Source organism: Nilaparvata lugens, chromosome 12, assembly GCF_014356525.2.
Source record: "Nilaparvata lugens isolate BPH chromosome 12, ASM1435652v1, whole genome shotgun sequence".
Taxonomy (NCBI): Eukaryota; Metazoa; Arthropoda; class Insecta; order Hemiptera; family Delphacidae; genus Nilaparvata; species Nilaparvata lugens.
In genome coordinates, this window is record NC_052515.1 from 27,741,717 (window position 1) to 27,758,574 (window position 16,858).

Genomic DNA, 16,858 nt, shown 5'->3' on the forward strand with positions numbered 1-16,858 from the left:
TTTCTACACTCAAACAGAACATTTTTAGAGTTATGTTCCATTTAAAGCCATCGATTATAATGAAGCTTGCAATGATTAGCATTACGCTCTGTTATCATGTCTTTGAAACTGAATACTGAGCTTATTGTGATGAAAATATTGAGTTTAAGAATATTATGAATTCAATAATAGGCTAGTGTATTGTATTGAAGAACTGGAATATTGTCAAAAACAAAATTTCTGTGAAGAGAAATTCAATTACTGACAATATGTATTGAAGAAGGTAATTATGAGATGTAATTAAAACATTATAGATTTGATCATTTTTAATTAGAGATCCTGGTTGAAATTTCAAACTAATAAAACTGTTTAAATCAAACTAAAATTATTTAAAACAATTGAATTTTTTGCCCCAATTGTCTTTGGAAGTTGAATTGACAAGATGTGAGGAAATAATAAATGTGCGGTAAGAGAATAAAATTAGTAATAGTATAAAAGTAAAAAGAGATAGAAGTTAGTAGTAAAATGTGAGAAATAGTAATAATTACTTGATCATTTACCTATCTATTTTATCATGTACTGATACTAAAGTAGACCTATTCCTATCTATCACACTAAAGGAGAGGTAAAACAGGCTTATGTATACTGTTGTTTCTCTTTTAATCTGCACTACAGTCCGAATGTAAATTATCTATCACTTTCCAATCGTCAATATTATCACTTCAAAAGTGAGAAGAAACAAAAATGTAAGAAGATAGCAATTATAATTATCTAATAATACTAAAATCGTAGACAGACAATTGAAAAATTACAAGCTTTGAGTAAACTGGAAAATTACATGCTGGAAAACCTCATGATCACAAACAGAGAGGTATGCATAGAATTCAATGTAATGACAAAAATGAGCCTTGATAAACAGTTGAAATTTTTGCATATTTCTTCATGCTGGTTGTAAAAAAATGTTTATTTGTGTTGTAATTCTTTTCTTTCTTTTATAGGTGAGTGACGATCGCATTGATAGCCCAATCTTTGTAAGTATAGTATCCCATTAATTAAACTGAATTACAAAATATACATAATATATTGAATTATATCAAAGATCTTCATTTATTCACTTTATAGATTATACCCTGTACGTGGTTTATGAGAGGGATTATAGTGAGAAATTAACTATGCTGGTTTGCTTCTCATAAATCTAATTATAACAAAAGTTTTGCATAATTCTCTGGTGAACCTCAATTAATCACAATTTTTTAATTGATCTTAATCGGCTTTATTCATTAGTTTATGAGGAACAATACAGTAATTAATATTTATTTTACAGTTAGAGAGCTAAGTAGAAGGAATTTTGTTATCAATTCGGATCTTAATCTTTCTAAATTCAAAACCAATTGTTAAGTGTTTGTGTTTTGTTTCAACGTGGAAATTAGTGAAGAATTGGAAAGTCGCACATAACCTTATTTGGGCAATTTATTTTATGAAATTGAGATAAAAGAAGTTTTGGTCTGTTTCTTTTTCCTAAAGTTGATTGTGAATAATAGATAAATAAATAAATTTCTCCCTATAATCCCTTCCATAACCCACGTTCAGGCCTCTTATGTGAGCATAATCTACAGTAAACAATAAATTATTCGTCTAAGCCGATATTCAGACTATCCAAACTGTCACACTATCCAGATAAGGTAACCACTACCTCCGTAAAGAAAGCCATAGTGCATGATAAGGTGGTTGATGGTGACGTCAGCACAGGTAGGGCTCCTCACCAATAAAAACACTAGCTGATATAGATCAGCTGAAATCAACAAATTTTTACTTTCCTTGCCCTATTACCATAGGTAAGGAAAGTATTGCTTTCCGGAAAAATTAAGGTAATCCAATTTCTAAATCTCTATACATTTCAAGGTCCCCTGAGTCCAAAAAAGTGGTTTTTGGGTATTGGTCTGTATGTGTGTGTGTGTGCATGTGCGTGTGCGTGTGTGTGTGTGTGTTTGTGTACACGATATCTCATCTCCCAATTAACGGAATGACTTGAAATTCGGAACTTGAGGTCCTTACAATATAAGGATCCGACACGAACAATTTCGATCAAATGCAATTCAAGATGGCGGCTAAAATAGAGAAAATGTTGTCAAAAACAGGGTTTTACACGATTTTCTCTAAACGGCTCCAACGATTTTGATTAAATTTATACCTAGAATAGTCATTGATAAGCTCTATCAACTGCCACAAGTCCCATATCTGTAAAAATTTCAGGAGCTCCGCCCCATCTATGCAAAGTTTGATTTTAGATTCCCAATTATCAGGATTCAGATACAATTTGAACAAAAAATTTCGAGTGAAAAAGAATGAGCATGAAAATCTCTACAATTAATGTTCAGTAACATTTTCACCAAAAATTGAAAATAAGCTCGAAATTTGAGAAAATGTGATCATCCAATTGCAAACTGTTGATTCTATTAAATAATGATTCACTATGAAGAGGTAGCAGATGTCGTCTGTCTCCAGCGTTATTGTCCTGTCACCAGCTGGCTCAGATCTTTGTTAATAAGAAGACTGGAGATACGCGTGAACACTAGCGTCAGGTGATCGATTTTTTATAACGGCGAGGAAAGTTGTGTGAGTGCGCCACACCAGATTTTTATTGGTGTAGGAGCCCTACCTGTGCTGACGTCACCAGAATGTACTATGGTTTTGTTTACGGAGGTAGTGATAAGGTTGAATACTAGAGGAGATCTTCAAGTCTTTACTCCGTCCAATGAAGACTATTTTTATTTTATTTTCATTTTCTCCTCATTTTAAGAAGTCTGCGCAATAAATCTTCATCCAATACATCGAAAGATCAAAAGCTCTTAATTCTCTACTAGGAAAACTATGTTTACTTCTGCCTGATAAAGAATGATTAAGAGCTATTGAAAAATTCTTTACTGTGAGAATTTTGTTTACTTTTCCTTGAAGGAAAACTGCATCGACCTCGTGTAACAGAAGTTGCAGTGGAGTTACGCAACATTTCTAGTGTCAAACGTATCTGCGAACGTAACTAGAGGAGCCCAACCGATCGTAATCAGGTCAGCAGGTTACGCAGCGCAATAGAAAACGACAAGGTCGAAGTTCGTAGTGGAAAACCCCGAGAGGAAAAGCGGAAAATTCGTTTTCTTTCTCTCTCAGGTCATTTTCCGAGGCCCTAGATCGGATCCCCCCCCTACCACTTCCTCTACCCCTTCCCCTACCGCGACGGTATTTCCGGTCGAAATTGATAAAATATTCATGGCTTCTGTGGAGTATCGGACGAAAAATTACGTGACATAGTTGCTGGGGGAAAATATGCTTAACCTGTTATTACTTAGGCAAGAGATGGTCAATATCCTATATTTTGTAGTGCATGCTGAAAGCGGGTGATAAAAATATTGGCAGAGCTCATAAACCAAATCAGAAGTTTTATCCTGGAGTTATGGAGTGATGAATAGTAATGTTGATAACTTCATGAGATTTACTGGAGTTGATAGAAATATAGTAATTAAATTGAGTTAAATAAATTAAATAAAGTTGATAAATATAAAGAAAATGAAAATCTCAGTACCCTTTTTTTTAAAGGCTACTGAGATTTTCATTTTCTTTATATTTATATTACAAGTAGCCCTATACAGGAAAGAGATAAATAAAGTGTTCTTGCCGGTAGTGCCATTTTGTAAGTTGGAATATTCATTTTATCAATCTGTATTATTTTATGGCAAAATAAATTAATTTGAATTAAATAATAGTGAAGAAAATGTTAGTGGAGCTGATGAACTAGATGATTTTTGGTGGTTATGGAGTGATTAATAGGGAAAATAATATTGTTGAAATTAAGTATGAAAAATACTCATATAGTACACTTTTTACTTTCCTTGCCCTATTACCATGGGTAAGGAAAGTATTGCTTTCCGAAAAAAACAGGTACCCCAATTTCTAAATTTCTATACGTTTCAAGGTCCCCTGAGTCCGAAAAAGTGGTTTTTGGGTATTGGTCTGTATGTGTGTGTGTGTGTGTGTGTGTGTGTGTGTGTTTATGAGTGTATGTGCGGCTGTGTACACGATATCTCATCTCCCAGTTAACGGAATGACTTGAAATTTGGAACGTAAGGTCACTATAAGGATCCGACACGAACAATTTCGATCAAATGCAATCCAAGATGGCGGCTAAAATGGCGAAAATGTTGCCAAAAACAGGGTTTTTCGCGATTTTCTCGAAAACGGCTCCAACGATTTTGATCAAATTTATACCTGGAATAGTCATTGATAAGCTCTATCAACTGTAACAAGTCCTATATCTGTAAAAATTTCAGGAGCTTCGCCCCATCTATGCAAAGTTTGATTTTAGATTCTCAATTATCAGCCTTCATATACAATTTAAACAACAAATTTCAAGTGGAAAAGATTGCGCATGAAAATCTCTACAATTAATGTCCAGTAACATTTCCACCTAGAATTGAAAATAAGCTTTAAATCCGAGAAAATGTGATTATTAAATTGCAAACTGTTGGCAACTGTTGGTTCTATTAAATCATTCACTACGAAGAGATAGCAGACCTCGTGTGTTTCCAGCGTTATTGACCTATCACCAGCTGTCTCATATCTTTGAATAGTAGACTTGAGATGCGCGAGTACACTAGCGTCAGGTGATCAATTTTCATAACGGCAAAGAAAGTTGTGTGAGTGCGCCACACCAGATTTTTAAACCTTTTTCATAAGAAAACGCCACCACTGTAAACTGCAATAAATTACTGCTGAGCTCTCTTCAAACTGTGCCATTGTTAGTTGAGCCAAATTCTCCTTCACGATCCGCAGTCTATAATACCTTCAAATCCAGTAAAACCCTTTTTTAGTTATTTCTACTGGTTTAATATTGTACCATAAGGAAAAAAATGGCTCATACACGTACGGGATAGGAAATTCACGGATGCCGCAACATCATGTCTGAACTACTGGAGTGATTAATAGGGAAAATAATATTGTTGAAATTAAGTATGGAAAATAATCATATAGTACACTTTTTACTTTCCTTGCCCTATTACCATGGGTAAGGAAAGTATTGCTTTCCGAAAAAAACAGGTACCCCAATTTCTAAATTTCTATACGTTTCAAGGTCCCCTGAGTCCGAAAAAGTGGTTTTTGGGTATTGGTCTGTATGTGTGTGTGTGTGTGTGTGTGTGTGTGTGTGTGTTTATGAGTGTATGTGCGGCTGTGTACACGATATCTCATCTCCCAGTTAACGGAATGACTTGAAATTTGGAACGTAAGGTCACTATAAGGATCCGACACGAACAATTTCGATCAAATGCAATCCAAGATGGCGGCTAAAATGGCGAAAATGTTGCCAAAAACAGGGTTTTTCGCGATTTTCTCGAAAACGGCTCCAACGATTTTGATCAAATTTATACCTGGAATAGTCATTGATAAGCTCTATCAACTGTAACAAGTCCTATATCTGTAAAAATTTCAGGAGCTTCGCCCCATCTATGCAAAGTTTGATTTTAGATTCTCAATTATCAGCCTTCATATACAATTTAAACAACAAATTTCAAGTGGAAAAGATTGCGCATGAAAATCTCTGCAATTAATGTCCAGTAACATTTCCACCTAGAATTGAAAATAAGCTTTAAATCCGAGAAAATGTGATTATTAAATTGCAAACTGTTGGCAACTGTTGGTTCTATTAAATCATTCACTACGAAGAGATAGCAGACCTCGTGTGTTTCCAGCGTTATTGACCTATCACCAGCTGTCTCATATCTTTGAATAGTAGACTTGAGATGCGCGAGTACACTAGCGTCAGGTGATCAATTTTCATAACGGCAAAGAAAGTTGTGTGAGTGCGCCACACCAGATTTTTAAACCTTTTTCATAAGAAAACGCCACCACTGTAAACTGCAATAAATTACTGCTGAGCTCTCTTCAAACTGTGCCATTGTTAGTTGAGCCAAATTCTCCTTCACGATCCACAGTTTATAATACCTTCAAATCCAGTAAAACCCTTTTTTAGTTATTTCTACTGGTTTAATATTGTACCATAAGGAAAAAAAATGGCTCATACACGTACGGGATAGGAAATTCACGGATGCCGCAACATCATGTCTGAACTACTGGACTTATTAACTTGAAATTTTGCATATATATTCTTATTTTACCGATGATGGTTGGAGGCCTATTTTAAACTCTTCAGTATTTCAGTAGATCAAGTTTTCAGTTTGTCAAGTTTCTAATTATTCCCTTCAAGAGCACGGGTTACATGCTAGTATAATCTATAATATTACTGCTAAGTGTTGAATATTAGCATAGAGAAACGATAGCATAGATATACTATGGTATACTGTTGGGCGTTAATGTCGCAGCTTTTACTGTTATCCCAAGCTGATAGTTCACATAGTTCTTTCCTATGCAGCTGTGTGACGCTGGTAGTCTCTCAAATTGTGCCGTTCATACACTATCACACCAACAAAACAGTAAACATTGACAATAATCGACAGTAATCGGCTTGACATAACAGTAAAAGTTGCGACATAAATTCCCTATACCATGGGATATCTACTTACGCTATTGTTTCTCTGTGATATTAGGCAATCACATGTTGTATTATAATGTATGCATCAATGGACAGTGAGGGAAGATTTCAAGCAATCAATTTATTTAGCCTGACGATACAGTAGTACATAAGGCTACGACACAAAATATTTTATAAAATTACAATACATAATAAAATCAAAAATAGATCACAATATATACAAAAATCAATAATAATAAATCCTTAAAATGAATAAAGACAACAATATCATACCTTCTTGTAACTTGTATACCAATTTGATTCTTGTAACAATTGTATAGTTTGTTTGGTAGAAGAGAACTTGCAAATGTTATAATGATGAATATAGCTGTATAGAGAAATTTCATTGATGAAATACCTGGTATTTACCTATACATATAATATAGATAGATGAACGAATGTACGAAAATATAACTGACCACATTCAGAAATATAGCTGTAAGGCATTCTAGAAAGTTAGCAAGTTGTTATGAGTAGTAATAATAATAACAATCAGGGTTTGGGCGGTGGTCCAGTTATGATATTCTGTATATATAGATATAAAAATAAAGAAATTCATGAGCATGTAGTTGTATATATCAGGTATACAGATATAGTTTGTGTGGATTTATACAGGTATAAAACAAGGTAATATATAAGAAGACAAGGTGAAAACTAAAATGTGTCTAGAGCAGTACTGCAACTTTGGAAAAGTTCAAATTCCATTGTGTTGTACAATAATTCTGTGGGTAACGCCTATTCTGGTTCATACTTTCTCTCTTTCTAACTCTCCTCTTATACTCTTTCTATCTCTTTCCATCCCAGACAGAAATAGCGGGTTCTGTTCTACTGATCTGTAATCTGGTCAATTTCTCTTCTCACCTTACTGACGTCTCTTATTTGTTCTCTGTCTCTCTTTAAATACTTCTCGTCTGTTCTTTCATCTTTGTTCCTCCCTCATTTATTCACTTACTCATTGATGAATCAACTCAAGCCCCTCTTCAATTGAGATTTCTTTTATATAACTCAATTGTGAATAAAAGATACAACTCAAGAGAATCTAAGTACAGAAATAATCATGTAGCTACTGAGTCTGTTATCATTCCTGACAGTTATACTCCTAGTCAGAGAACGAGGCACAGCAGAAACAGATAAGTACAGAGAAACTTTGTCAGAAAAGGAAAATGCTAGAACAAATTATTAAAGTTTATGAGCATTACCAATTTAAGGGTTTGAGCTCATTGGACATTACAAAGTTTCTGGTTAATGCTGTAAATTTCAATTGAATTTTCAATAAGGGGTTTTCTCCATACCGTATTAATTATATTGATTAGTCATTCTACTGTGGAAGCAATCCTTGTACAAATCGAGTTTCAATTGTAATATTTTCTTATAATAGAAAGATAATCTCAACTTGTTAACATACTTTGTAACAATTCAAAATACTGTAGAGAAGAGTGTAGGAATGCTTCTAATCAAATTGACCTTTTTTGCTCATGATTATTGCATTTGATAAGTATTACAAATAATGGATTTGATTCTATTGTAGAATTAATTGAATTATTTTAGGAATAATATTGAAATAATTTTTTAATTGTCGATGATGATTGATAGTTATTATTGAAAAAAAATAGGAAGATAATGTGGAAGTCTTACATCCTAATTGGTCAATTTATGTGTTTTTTTCGTTTGGATTCATGTCTGTTTTCTAAATTCATCGACAATATTCCAATTTACTCCATAGTATCCCCGATTATTCTCCATTGAATTTTAATTAGGACCTCTTTAAATAATGTTATAGTACTTACCTTACACTGATTTCACTAATGCTACTTCTAATAAATTTCTCCCATACTAAAATTTGTAACTGTTCAGTCAGTCACTTCCTTCTCTCTATATTTACAAGGATGTTGAAAGGATTTGAAATATATTATTTATAGTTAACATATCTTATTATAATTCATTTTTTAACAGAAGATGTTTAATATTTCACAGATATTTGTTGATCAGCTTTATTATTCTAAGTTCCTTTCCAATTCAACAAATAAATTGTAGATAATGCCAAATTTCATCGAAATCATCATGATTTCCATCAATTGCTACATCGTGACCCTCCCTTGTGAGGCATCGCCAAAACTTCAAGTTTTCATCATCAAGTCCATGATTCTAGGTATAATTTTGACATAAAATTATCAAAACAAGAATTATTAAATAATCAAAATCAGAATATAAATTAACAAGATTAATTTATTTGTTTATTATAAGAGAATATTACATTTGAAACACAGTTGTGAGCAGGTATTGCTTCCCCAATAGGGTGACTGATCAATATAATTAATACTGTATGAAGAAAAACGTTCAAATTAACAATATCAGAATATAAATTAACAAGGTAAAGGAAGGAAATATGAATAATATCCCATCTATAATTTCATTTTCAAGTTGAGAAAGTGATAATACAGGCGTGAGAAATGCGAATAAAATTTGAGAGGTCGCGGGGGAGTTATTATCCAGTAACGAATTGACTGAGAAAGCGAATGACATAATATGAAGAGCGAGAGAGAAGTCAAAGCAGAGGAGAAAGTAAGTGAAAGACCAGTGTTGATTGGACAGATCAAACTTGTTGAGGGACTGAAGTATTAGATCAAAATGAATGAGAGAAAGAAGCAAATTATGAGGAAAAGAGGACTGATTGATTGTGGGTGAGAGTGAGAGGAGGAGTATTAGATTAAAGTGAAAGAGAGTGAGAAAGTAGATAATGAGGAAAGGCGTGGAGGAGTGTTGGAAAGAGATAGGAGAATAGACGGAAATATTTGCCCAATCATTGTGTCTGGTGTGGTCTGGTTTTTTAGGAGTAGAAAGAAGTCAGATCTAGACTGACTGACCTGGCCTATTACATAAATATATATCTACTATAATATATATAGTCGTTGCATTGCAATACATAGCTATCATTGAATATATGTTGTGCGGTTATATAGTTAGTTACTGTACTATATATAGTACCACTAAGTGCCTATGTATAGTTCACTCCAATCATAACGTTACAACTGGTCTGATAACGGTTTTCAAGTGCTCCTATGGACTTATAGTTGTCTACCTCTATTTCCTTCCTTGTTTCTTATTTTTCGTCATGTTTTTCATCATTAGTTCTCTCCAAATTTTTCTTATCAACCTCTCCTTCAACTCTCTTTTCTTGTAGACCTACTCCAATATATTTCACCAGAGACGTTTCATACTGTACATTATTTAATGTTATCTTTATTCTATGATTTCATCTGATAATTTTGTTTTGAAAATACATTATAAAAGTCATGTATTGTTGTATTTGTGAAGAAGACATAAGTGGTAGCCTGTTGTCTCCATAAATAAATAGATAAACTAGTAGTTCTGTGAACAGTGGACCTCACGCAGTTTTCTCATCCACTATCTGGTGTCAACTCTTCACCGGCTTCTCCAGACATCATGCAATAAATCAAAGACCTTAAAGAGATATATAGAACCACAATGCCTATGCCTTCCCAATGATAGCTCTTACTTGAAATTGAAGGCCGCCATTGATGTATTTTAGCACGAGATATTCTATCTAGATATTTGTAATATTATAGGTTACAAAGGTTTTGGTATGTAATAATCTTATAGGTTGCCCCCTCAATGGCCGAATTCAATTCCAAGTACGACACTAGCGCTGCATGTGAGTCTATGCATCTTTAAGGTCTTTGCAATAAATAATCCACTTGTCAGCTGATTGATTGTGAATTATTCTTTAGTCTGATTGATCCTATCTTCGGAGTAGATGATATACAAAGTTAGTAGTCTGCCTACCAACGTTGGATGATTCTTATATAGTGATATCGGAGTATGCAGAAAATTCCTTTTCCTCTGATATTATCATAGAGAAACAATAGCGTAAGTAGATATCCCATGGTATAGGGAATTTATGTCACAACTTTTACTGTTATCTCAAGTCGATTATTATCAATTTTTACTGTTTTGTTGGGGTGATAGTGTATGAACGGCACAATTTGAGAGACTACCAGCGTCACACAGCTGCATACGAAAGAACTGTGTGAACTATCGGCTTGGGATAACGGTAAAACTTGCGAAATAAACGCCCTATACCATGGGATATCTATGCTATCGTTCCTCTATGATATTATCCTCCAAATACAAAATTCCAAAAAACCTTGTGTAAACATCGACGCGCAGTTGAAAAAGAATATTTCTGTCAAATCTCATAGAATTCTATCAATGCTTTTGGCCGTAAATGCGTTTCCTCAATACATACAGACGAAAGAAAATCCGAGTTAAAACATAGACCTCACTGCGTTCGGCCAATAAAAGTCAAGTATTGTGATTGTGAAGGAGACACATAAGGGGTAGCCTGTTATCTTCATAAATAAATAGATAAATAAAATAAAAATACAAAACTTAATACAGTAGTCACTGGCTGAAAAGTGAGCAGAGAACATAATATTGATGGATCATGATGAATGAGATAAACTACAGTTTTAGGTGAGTTCAGAGAGGGAATAATTGAGAGGTGCTCATAAAGAATGAACTATCCTACAGTTTCAGGTGGGCTCCGAACTGCTAGGAAGTTTTTTATTTCAAATCTTATAAAAGAAGCTGATCACAAGGAGTAGTCACCCCCCTCACACAGCCAATACCGAGAGAACGACGCTTATCTAATATGGGCGATTAGATAGGGCCCCTAATGTTGGGTCAACCACTTCCCTAGTTCCTGAAGCCTATCAACTAGTAATTCTGTGAACAGTAGACCTCACGCAGTATTCTCATCCAAAAGTACCTGATTGAAACTATAGACCTTATGGAAATACAGCAATAGACTGGCTTCTCCAAACATCTGTGTAATCACTTGTCAGCTGATTTATGATGAATAATTCTATAGTCTGATTTTTACTCTAATATTGGCGTATGAAGGAGGCTCCTTTTTCCTTTTATATTATCATTTAAATGCAAAATTTCCAAAAACCTAGTATATACGTCGACGCGCAATTAAAAAAGGAACATACCTGTCAAATTTCATGAAAATCTATTACTGCGTTTCGCCGTAAATGCGCAACATATAAACATTCAAAGATAACATTAAGAGAAATGTCAAACCGTCGACTTGAATCTTAGACCTCACTTCGCTCTGTCAATTACATTTCATTCGTCAATATACTGCATTTTTTAATAATCAAATCATAAATTTCCATGATTGAGATTTAATATTTTGTTAATTAATTAATTATAGTTTTACATATATGAAAGACGATCTGGCAGCGAAAGGATAGCGCTATCTGTTTTGTCGAATGATAGACAAGGATAGCAACACCAATGTCTATCAAACGCTGTCATTATAACGCGGATCTCACTATACTGTAGTACCTTCACTTTGATAGCAAGTTCAATGACGAATAGTGCAAAACTTTTATTCCCACGTTTCTGGTGAAATCGACTGTGCGCGGCCTTCCTGGCGACCTTTCTCACTCTCTCTCTCGCTCTCTCTCTCTTCTCTCTCTCACTCTCTCTCCCTTCCTTTGGTGAGATTCACTTCCAACTAATACGAGAAGAGATTTGGAAAAATAATTAAGGACTGAAAATTTTGGGAAGTGAACAAGTGAAGACCTAACATATATCGGACTAAGTTATTTATTCTTTATTTAAATGTGGGAGAGGAATAGCACAAGGCTACCTTATTTTCCTCTCCCGATCATTCTGATGATGTACTTATTGTATCAATTAATTAAAGAGGTCAAGAAAATTAAGTATCGAAATAAGCAAAGTGTTAAAACGGGTGGGGAAAACAACGGAAATATGGGAAAAGCTGAGAGAAAAATAAGAAACTGGAACAGGAACAAGATGATGAGGGGGAGAATGAGAAGAAGAAAAACAAGAAGGAAAAGGATGTGAAGATAGGAAAAAGTATCATAAAAGCCTTAAAAGATTATGAGAAATTGGATTAAGAACATGATTACAGAATCAACAAAACTAAAATTCTACAATTTCTCATAGACTATGATTTCCGAATTATAGGAGAATAAAAGAATAAAAATTCTCGTAGGATAAATTCTCAATTTTCATAGATTAGGGTTTCTCAATTATACAAGAATAAAATAATAAAAATTCTCGTAGGATAAATTATCAATTATCATAGATTAGAATTTCCGAATTATACGAGGATGAAAGAATTAAAATTCTCGTAGGATCCTACATAGGATTGTAAACGAGGTAACAAGAATTCTAGAAATTCTCCAAGAAGTCATGAACTTTTGAGACGGATATATCAAGTGAAAGGTAGTGAATATTCTAGTCCTGCATTCGGGTCCAGCTATTTCTTCAAGTATCAGAGATAAGCATCCTCTTGAAGTAAGTAAGCAGAGGAGAAACTGAATCAAGCTCTGTGAATGAAGTAGCCGACTTGAGTGAGAGAGAGTGAGAATGAGTGAGTGAATGAGAGAGAGGTCTCTACTCCATTTACTGCACCTTTCCAACTGAAAGGCAGGTAACAACTATGTAGAAAGCTGGCTTGCAACGCTACTTCATTCAGATTTGTCTCTTTCTAACTCAGCTAAAACTATATGGCAATGCATTCTCTCTCTCTGTCTGACTCAGCTTAAACTATGGCAAATGCGTGGTGAAAATTCTCACTCCCAACTAATTGTCTATCTCTATCTCCTCTACTTCATCATACATTTCCATCCATCCTTACCTGGAGAAATTAATGGAAGAGCTTATTACCGCAGCGAATTAATCTGGTTGTGGCTGGTGATTTTGTTTTTAAGTTTCCATCTTTCCTTTCTCCTTCTCCACTCTTTTGTTTCATGCTACTTATAATTTCTGATGTAAAATATTTTGATATGCAATGGGTCTGTCTAGACCTAGCACAAAATAAAAACAAACAATCTCTCACTCTCCTTACTAATAATCTGAATTCTATTTTCTTCTCTCCTTTTTCTTTACTCCTTTCTCATCTTCCTTCCACATCTTCATCTTCTGCTGCACACGTACCTTTTCTGTCTTCTTCTTAGGAGATTTGGAGAAGTACCTTCAGGAGAAATATATTTTTAGAGAAGTTAAATATATTTTTAGAGAAGTACCTTTAGGAAGGAATTTGATGAATTTCCAAATTTTCCTTTTCAGTACTCCACTTTACAACATTATTTCTTTCACTTCTTCTTCTTCTTCTTCTTCTTCTTCTTCTTCTTCTTCTTTTCTTCTTCTTCTTCTTCTTCTTCTTCTTCTTCTTCTCCTTCTTCTTCTTCTTCTCTCTTCTTCTTCTTCTTCTTCTCTTCTCTTCTTCTTCTTCTTCTTCTTCTTCTCTTCTTCTTCTTTCTTCTTCTTTCTCTTCTTCTTCTTCTCTTCTTCTTCTTCTTCTTCTTCTTCTTCTTCTTCTTCTCTTCTCTTCTTCTTTCTTCTTCTTCTTCTTCGTCTTCTTCTTCTTCTTCTTCTCTTCTTCTCTTCTTCTTCTTCTCTTCTTCTTCTTCTTCTTCTTTCTTCTTCTTCTTCTCCTCCTCCTCCTCCTCATCATCTAGTGCTCAAGGCTTGAAGATGTGTACTCGACCACATCATCTGAAATAATGTATTTATTTATTCACGATGCTGCCTTCATCTTCATTTGCCAAGAGAAGTTGGGAAAGGTCGGACAGGTTTTAAGCTGAAAATGTTTGAAAGAATGTACCATTGCCGAAAAATTTCTCAGGCTACTAATTTATAATGTTTGGTTCATTGTTCACTCATTACAACATTTACTTGAAAGTACAAAATTATCGATCACTAGTTTTCTACTTTCGAGTGAAAATATAGGATTACAGTATAAGAATAACCACAGAATACAATAGTACTTTACGTAATAAGTCCGGTAACGATAATTTACCGCATAAGTATGATTGTTTCTGCCCGAATTATCATACGAATGTGGTAAATACGTTACCGTACAAGTTACTTACAATATTTTTTTGTCATACTTATCTGAGAAAGAATAATATTGCTGAGAAAAAGAAACCATTACCTGCTGCTGCTCGAGCTACTGCATTCTATAAACATGCCCTAGCCCGTAGCGCCTAGTTCTTAACAGACTCACCCTGCGAGCTCAAATAAAATAATGAAGGCCTAAATTATAAGATTTCAGATGATTTCCTATAACTTGAAAATCCTTGAATGAGTTCTTTAATTATTTGAGTTAGTATATTAATTACTCAGATGTTATTAGGACTCAGTAGTGTCCTAACATACTCGACTGTAAAGAGAACATTATGATCTCTCTACAGTAAAGTATGCTGTAATGGAAATCACATGTTTTCTTGTTCTGCAAACAGCTGTTTACCGGCTTGATTTCATGGATGTAAAACAGCTGAAATTGAATGACTATGACAAAAATATATTTATGCTGTATTTGTATTCTGTGGAATAACATAGTTATTTTCAAATTTATGTCCACATGAACCCTTTTAACTCTGAGAAAGGCAATCTTGAATGAGATATTTTTCTCTTACATCTCTTTTCTGACATTGACCTTGATTTTTACTCAAGAGATTGACTTTCATACCCATGAATTTTAGAAAATATTGTAGCTCTTTTCCAATTATGAGAAATTTCTACAAGATATCTGATGAATTAGTTTAGTCTCATTAAAATATTTTATATTAAATTAAATTAAATTAAACGGAAAGCATGCTCGACTCTAAACAGAATTAGAACCAAACATGGTCGAAGTGCTGACTTGTTGTATAAATGGGGGCAAAGTACCATCACCCTCCTGTGAGTGTGGGGAAAGGCAAACGATTGACCACATAGTGAAAGAATGTCCAATCACGGCCTTAGAGGAGGAACAGAAGGAGATTTCCTGATGGCAAATCCAGATTCAATAGCCTACCTGAATGGACTAGATATATGTATTTGAATAAATTGTTTTTAGTTACCAGTTTTTAGTTTATGTTTGTTTTTTATGTTTATTTTTATATCTTGATACAAGGGATCATTCCCATATTATGATCGTGAAGAAGTGAAGATGGAAATGAATACTGATTGATGTAATTATTATTCAACTAAAATCCTAAATAAATGCTGTAAATCACCCCGAAGACTTCTGCTACTGCGGACATTGACAACAGGGTTAACAGCTAGATGGAAATTCTAGTCTTTGGGGTGATTTACAGCATTTTCGTTGAATAATAATTATATATTCATCAGCATTTGAATAGATGCATTCTCTATTTAATTCCATCTGTAACTGATTGATGTCTTGGAAACCATACGCTAAATAAATAAATATTAACTATGATATCTGCTTTCGTTATCATTGCTTGTTCCTTTATTAATAATTTGTATGTAATTGAGTTGATAATATTATTCTCATGTCTTCGTTTGCTTCTAAAGAGAAAATCATTGAAGAAACAATAGAAGATCATCAACCCCATTGCAGACAAATTAACGAAGATGTATATTATTTCCCATCACGAACGGTCAACTTCAATTACCTTATAATATGGATTGAATAGCGACTTAATCTAGTAGCTATTTCATGGAAATGAATTTGAATAGATATCCACTTTGACAACGAGATCTTTCGGCATGACGTATACATGATTAACTTCCACAAGAACCAATCAGAGAAGGCAATTCTAGAAAGAAGGCTTCTCAGATTAGTTCTCGTGGCATTTAAACCTTGTTAAAATTTAACCGGCTTTTGTGCAACCGGCACTCAGAGTTCGCTCTCTGTGTTTAATAATGTGAATATTTGTGTAATTTGTGTGTCTTATGTTTATCATGTTTAAATTCCACGACAACCAATCACAGAAGGCAATTCTAGAAAGAAGGCTTCTCAGATTGGTTCTCGTGGCATTTAAACCTTGTTAAAATCTAACCGGCTTTTGTGCAACCGGCCCTCAGAGTTCGCTCTCTGTGTTTAATAATGTGAATATTTGTGTAATTTGTGTGTCTTATGTTATCATGTTTAAATTCCACGACAACCAATCAGAGAAGGCAATTCTAGAAAGAAGGCTTCTCAGATTAGTTCTCGTGGCATTTAAACCTTGTTAAAATTTAACCGGCTTTTGTGCAACCGGCCCTCAGAGTTCGCTCTCTGTGTCTAATAATGTGAATATTTGTGTAATTTGTGTGTCTTATGTTTATCATGTTTAAATTCCACGACAACCAATCACAGAAGGCAATTCTAGAAAGAAGGCTTCTTAGATTATATCTCGTGGCATTTAAACCTTGTTAAAATTTAACCGGCTTTTGTGCAACCGGCTCTCAAAGATTGCTTTCTGTGTTAAATAATGTGAACATATGTTTAATTTGTGTGTCTTATGTTTA

At 34.1% G+C, this 16,858-nt stretch overlaps 1 protein-coding gene across 4 annotated transcripts in view; it reads left to right on the plus strand.

The window, feature by feature from the left end:
• The window catches only part of LOC111046282 (cyclic AMP response element-binding protein A), a 244,898-nt gene that overhangs the window by 184,295 nt on the left and 43,745 nt on the right, over positions 1-16,858 (plus strand). For 2 of the 4 annotated variants that reach the window (XM_039439288.1, XM_039439287.1), the window contains exon 2: positions 978-1,010. The exons of the other annotated variants lie outside the window; for them this stretch is intronic. In XM_039439288.1, coding sequence (XP_039295222.1) covers positions 978-1,010 — 33 coding nt within the window. The remainder of the gene's footprint in view (positions 1-977; positions 1,011-16,858) is intronic. 4 annotated transcript variants of the gene reach the window in all.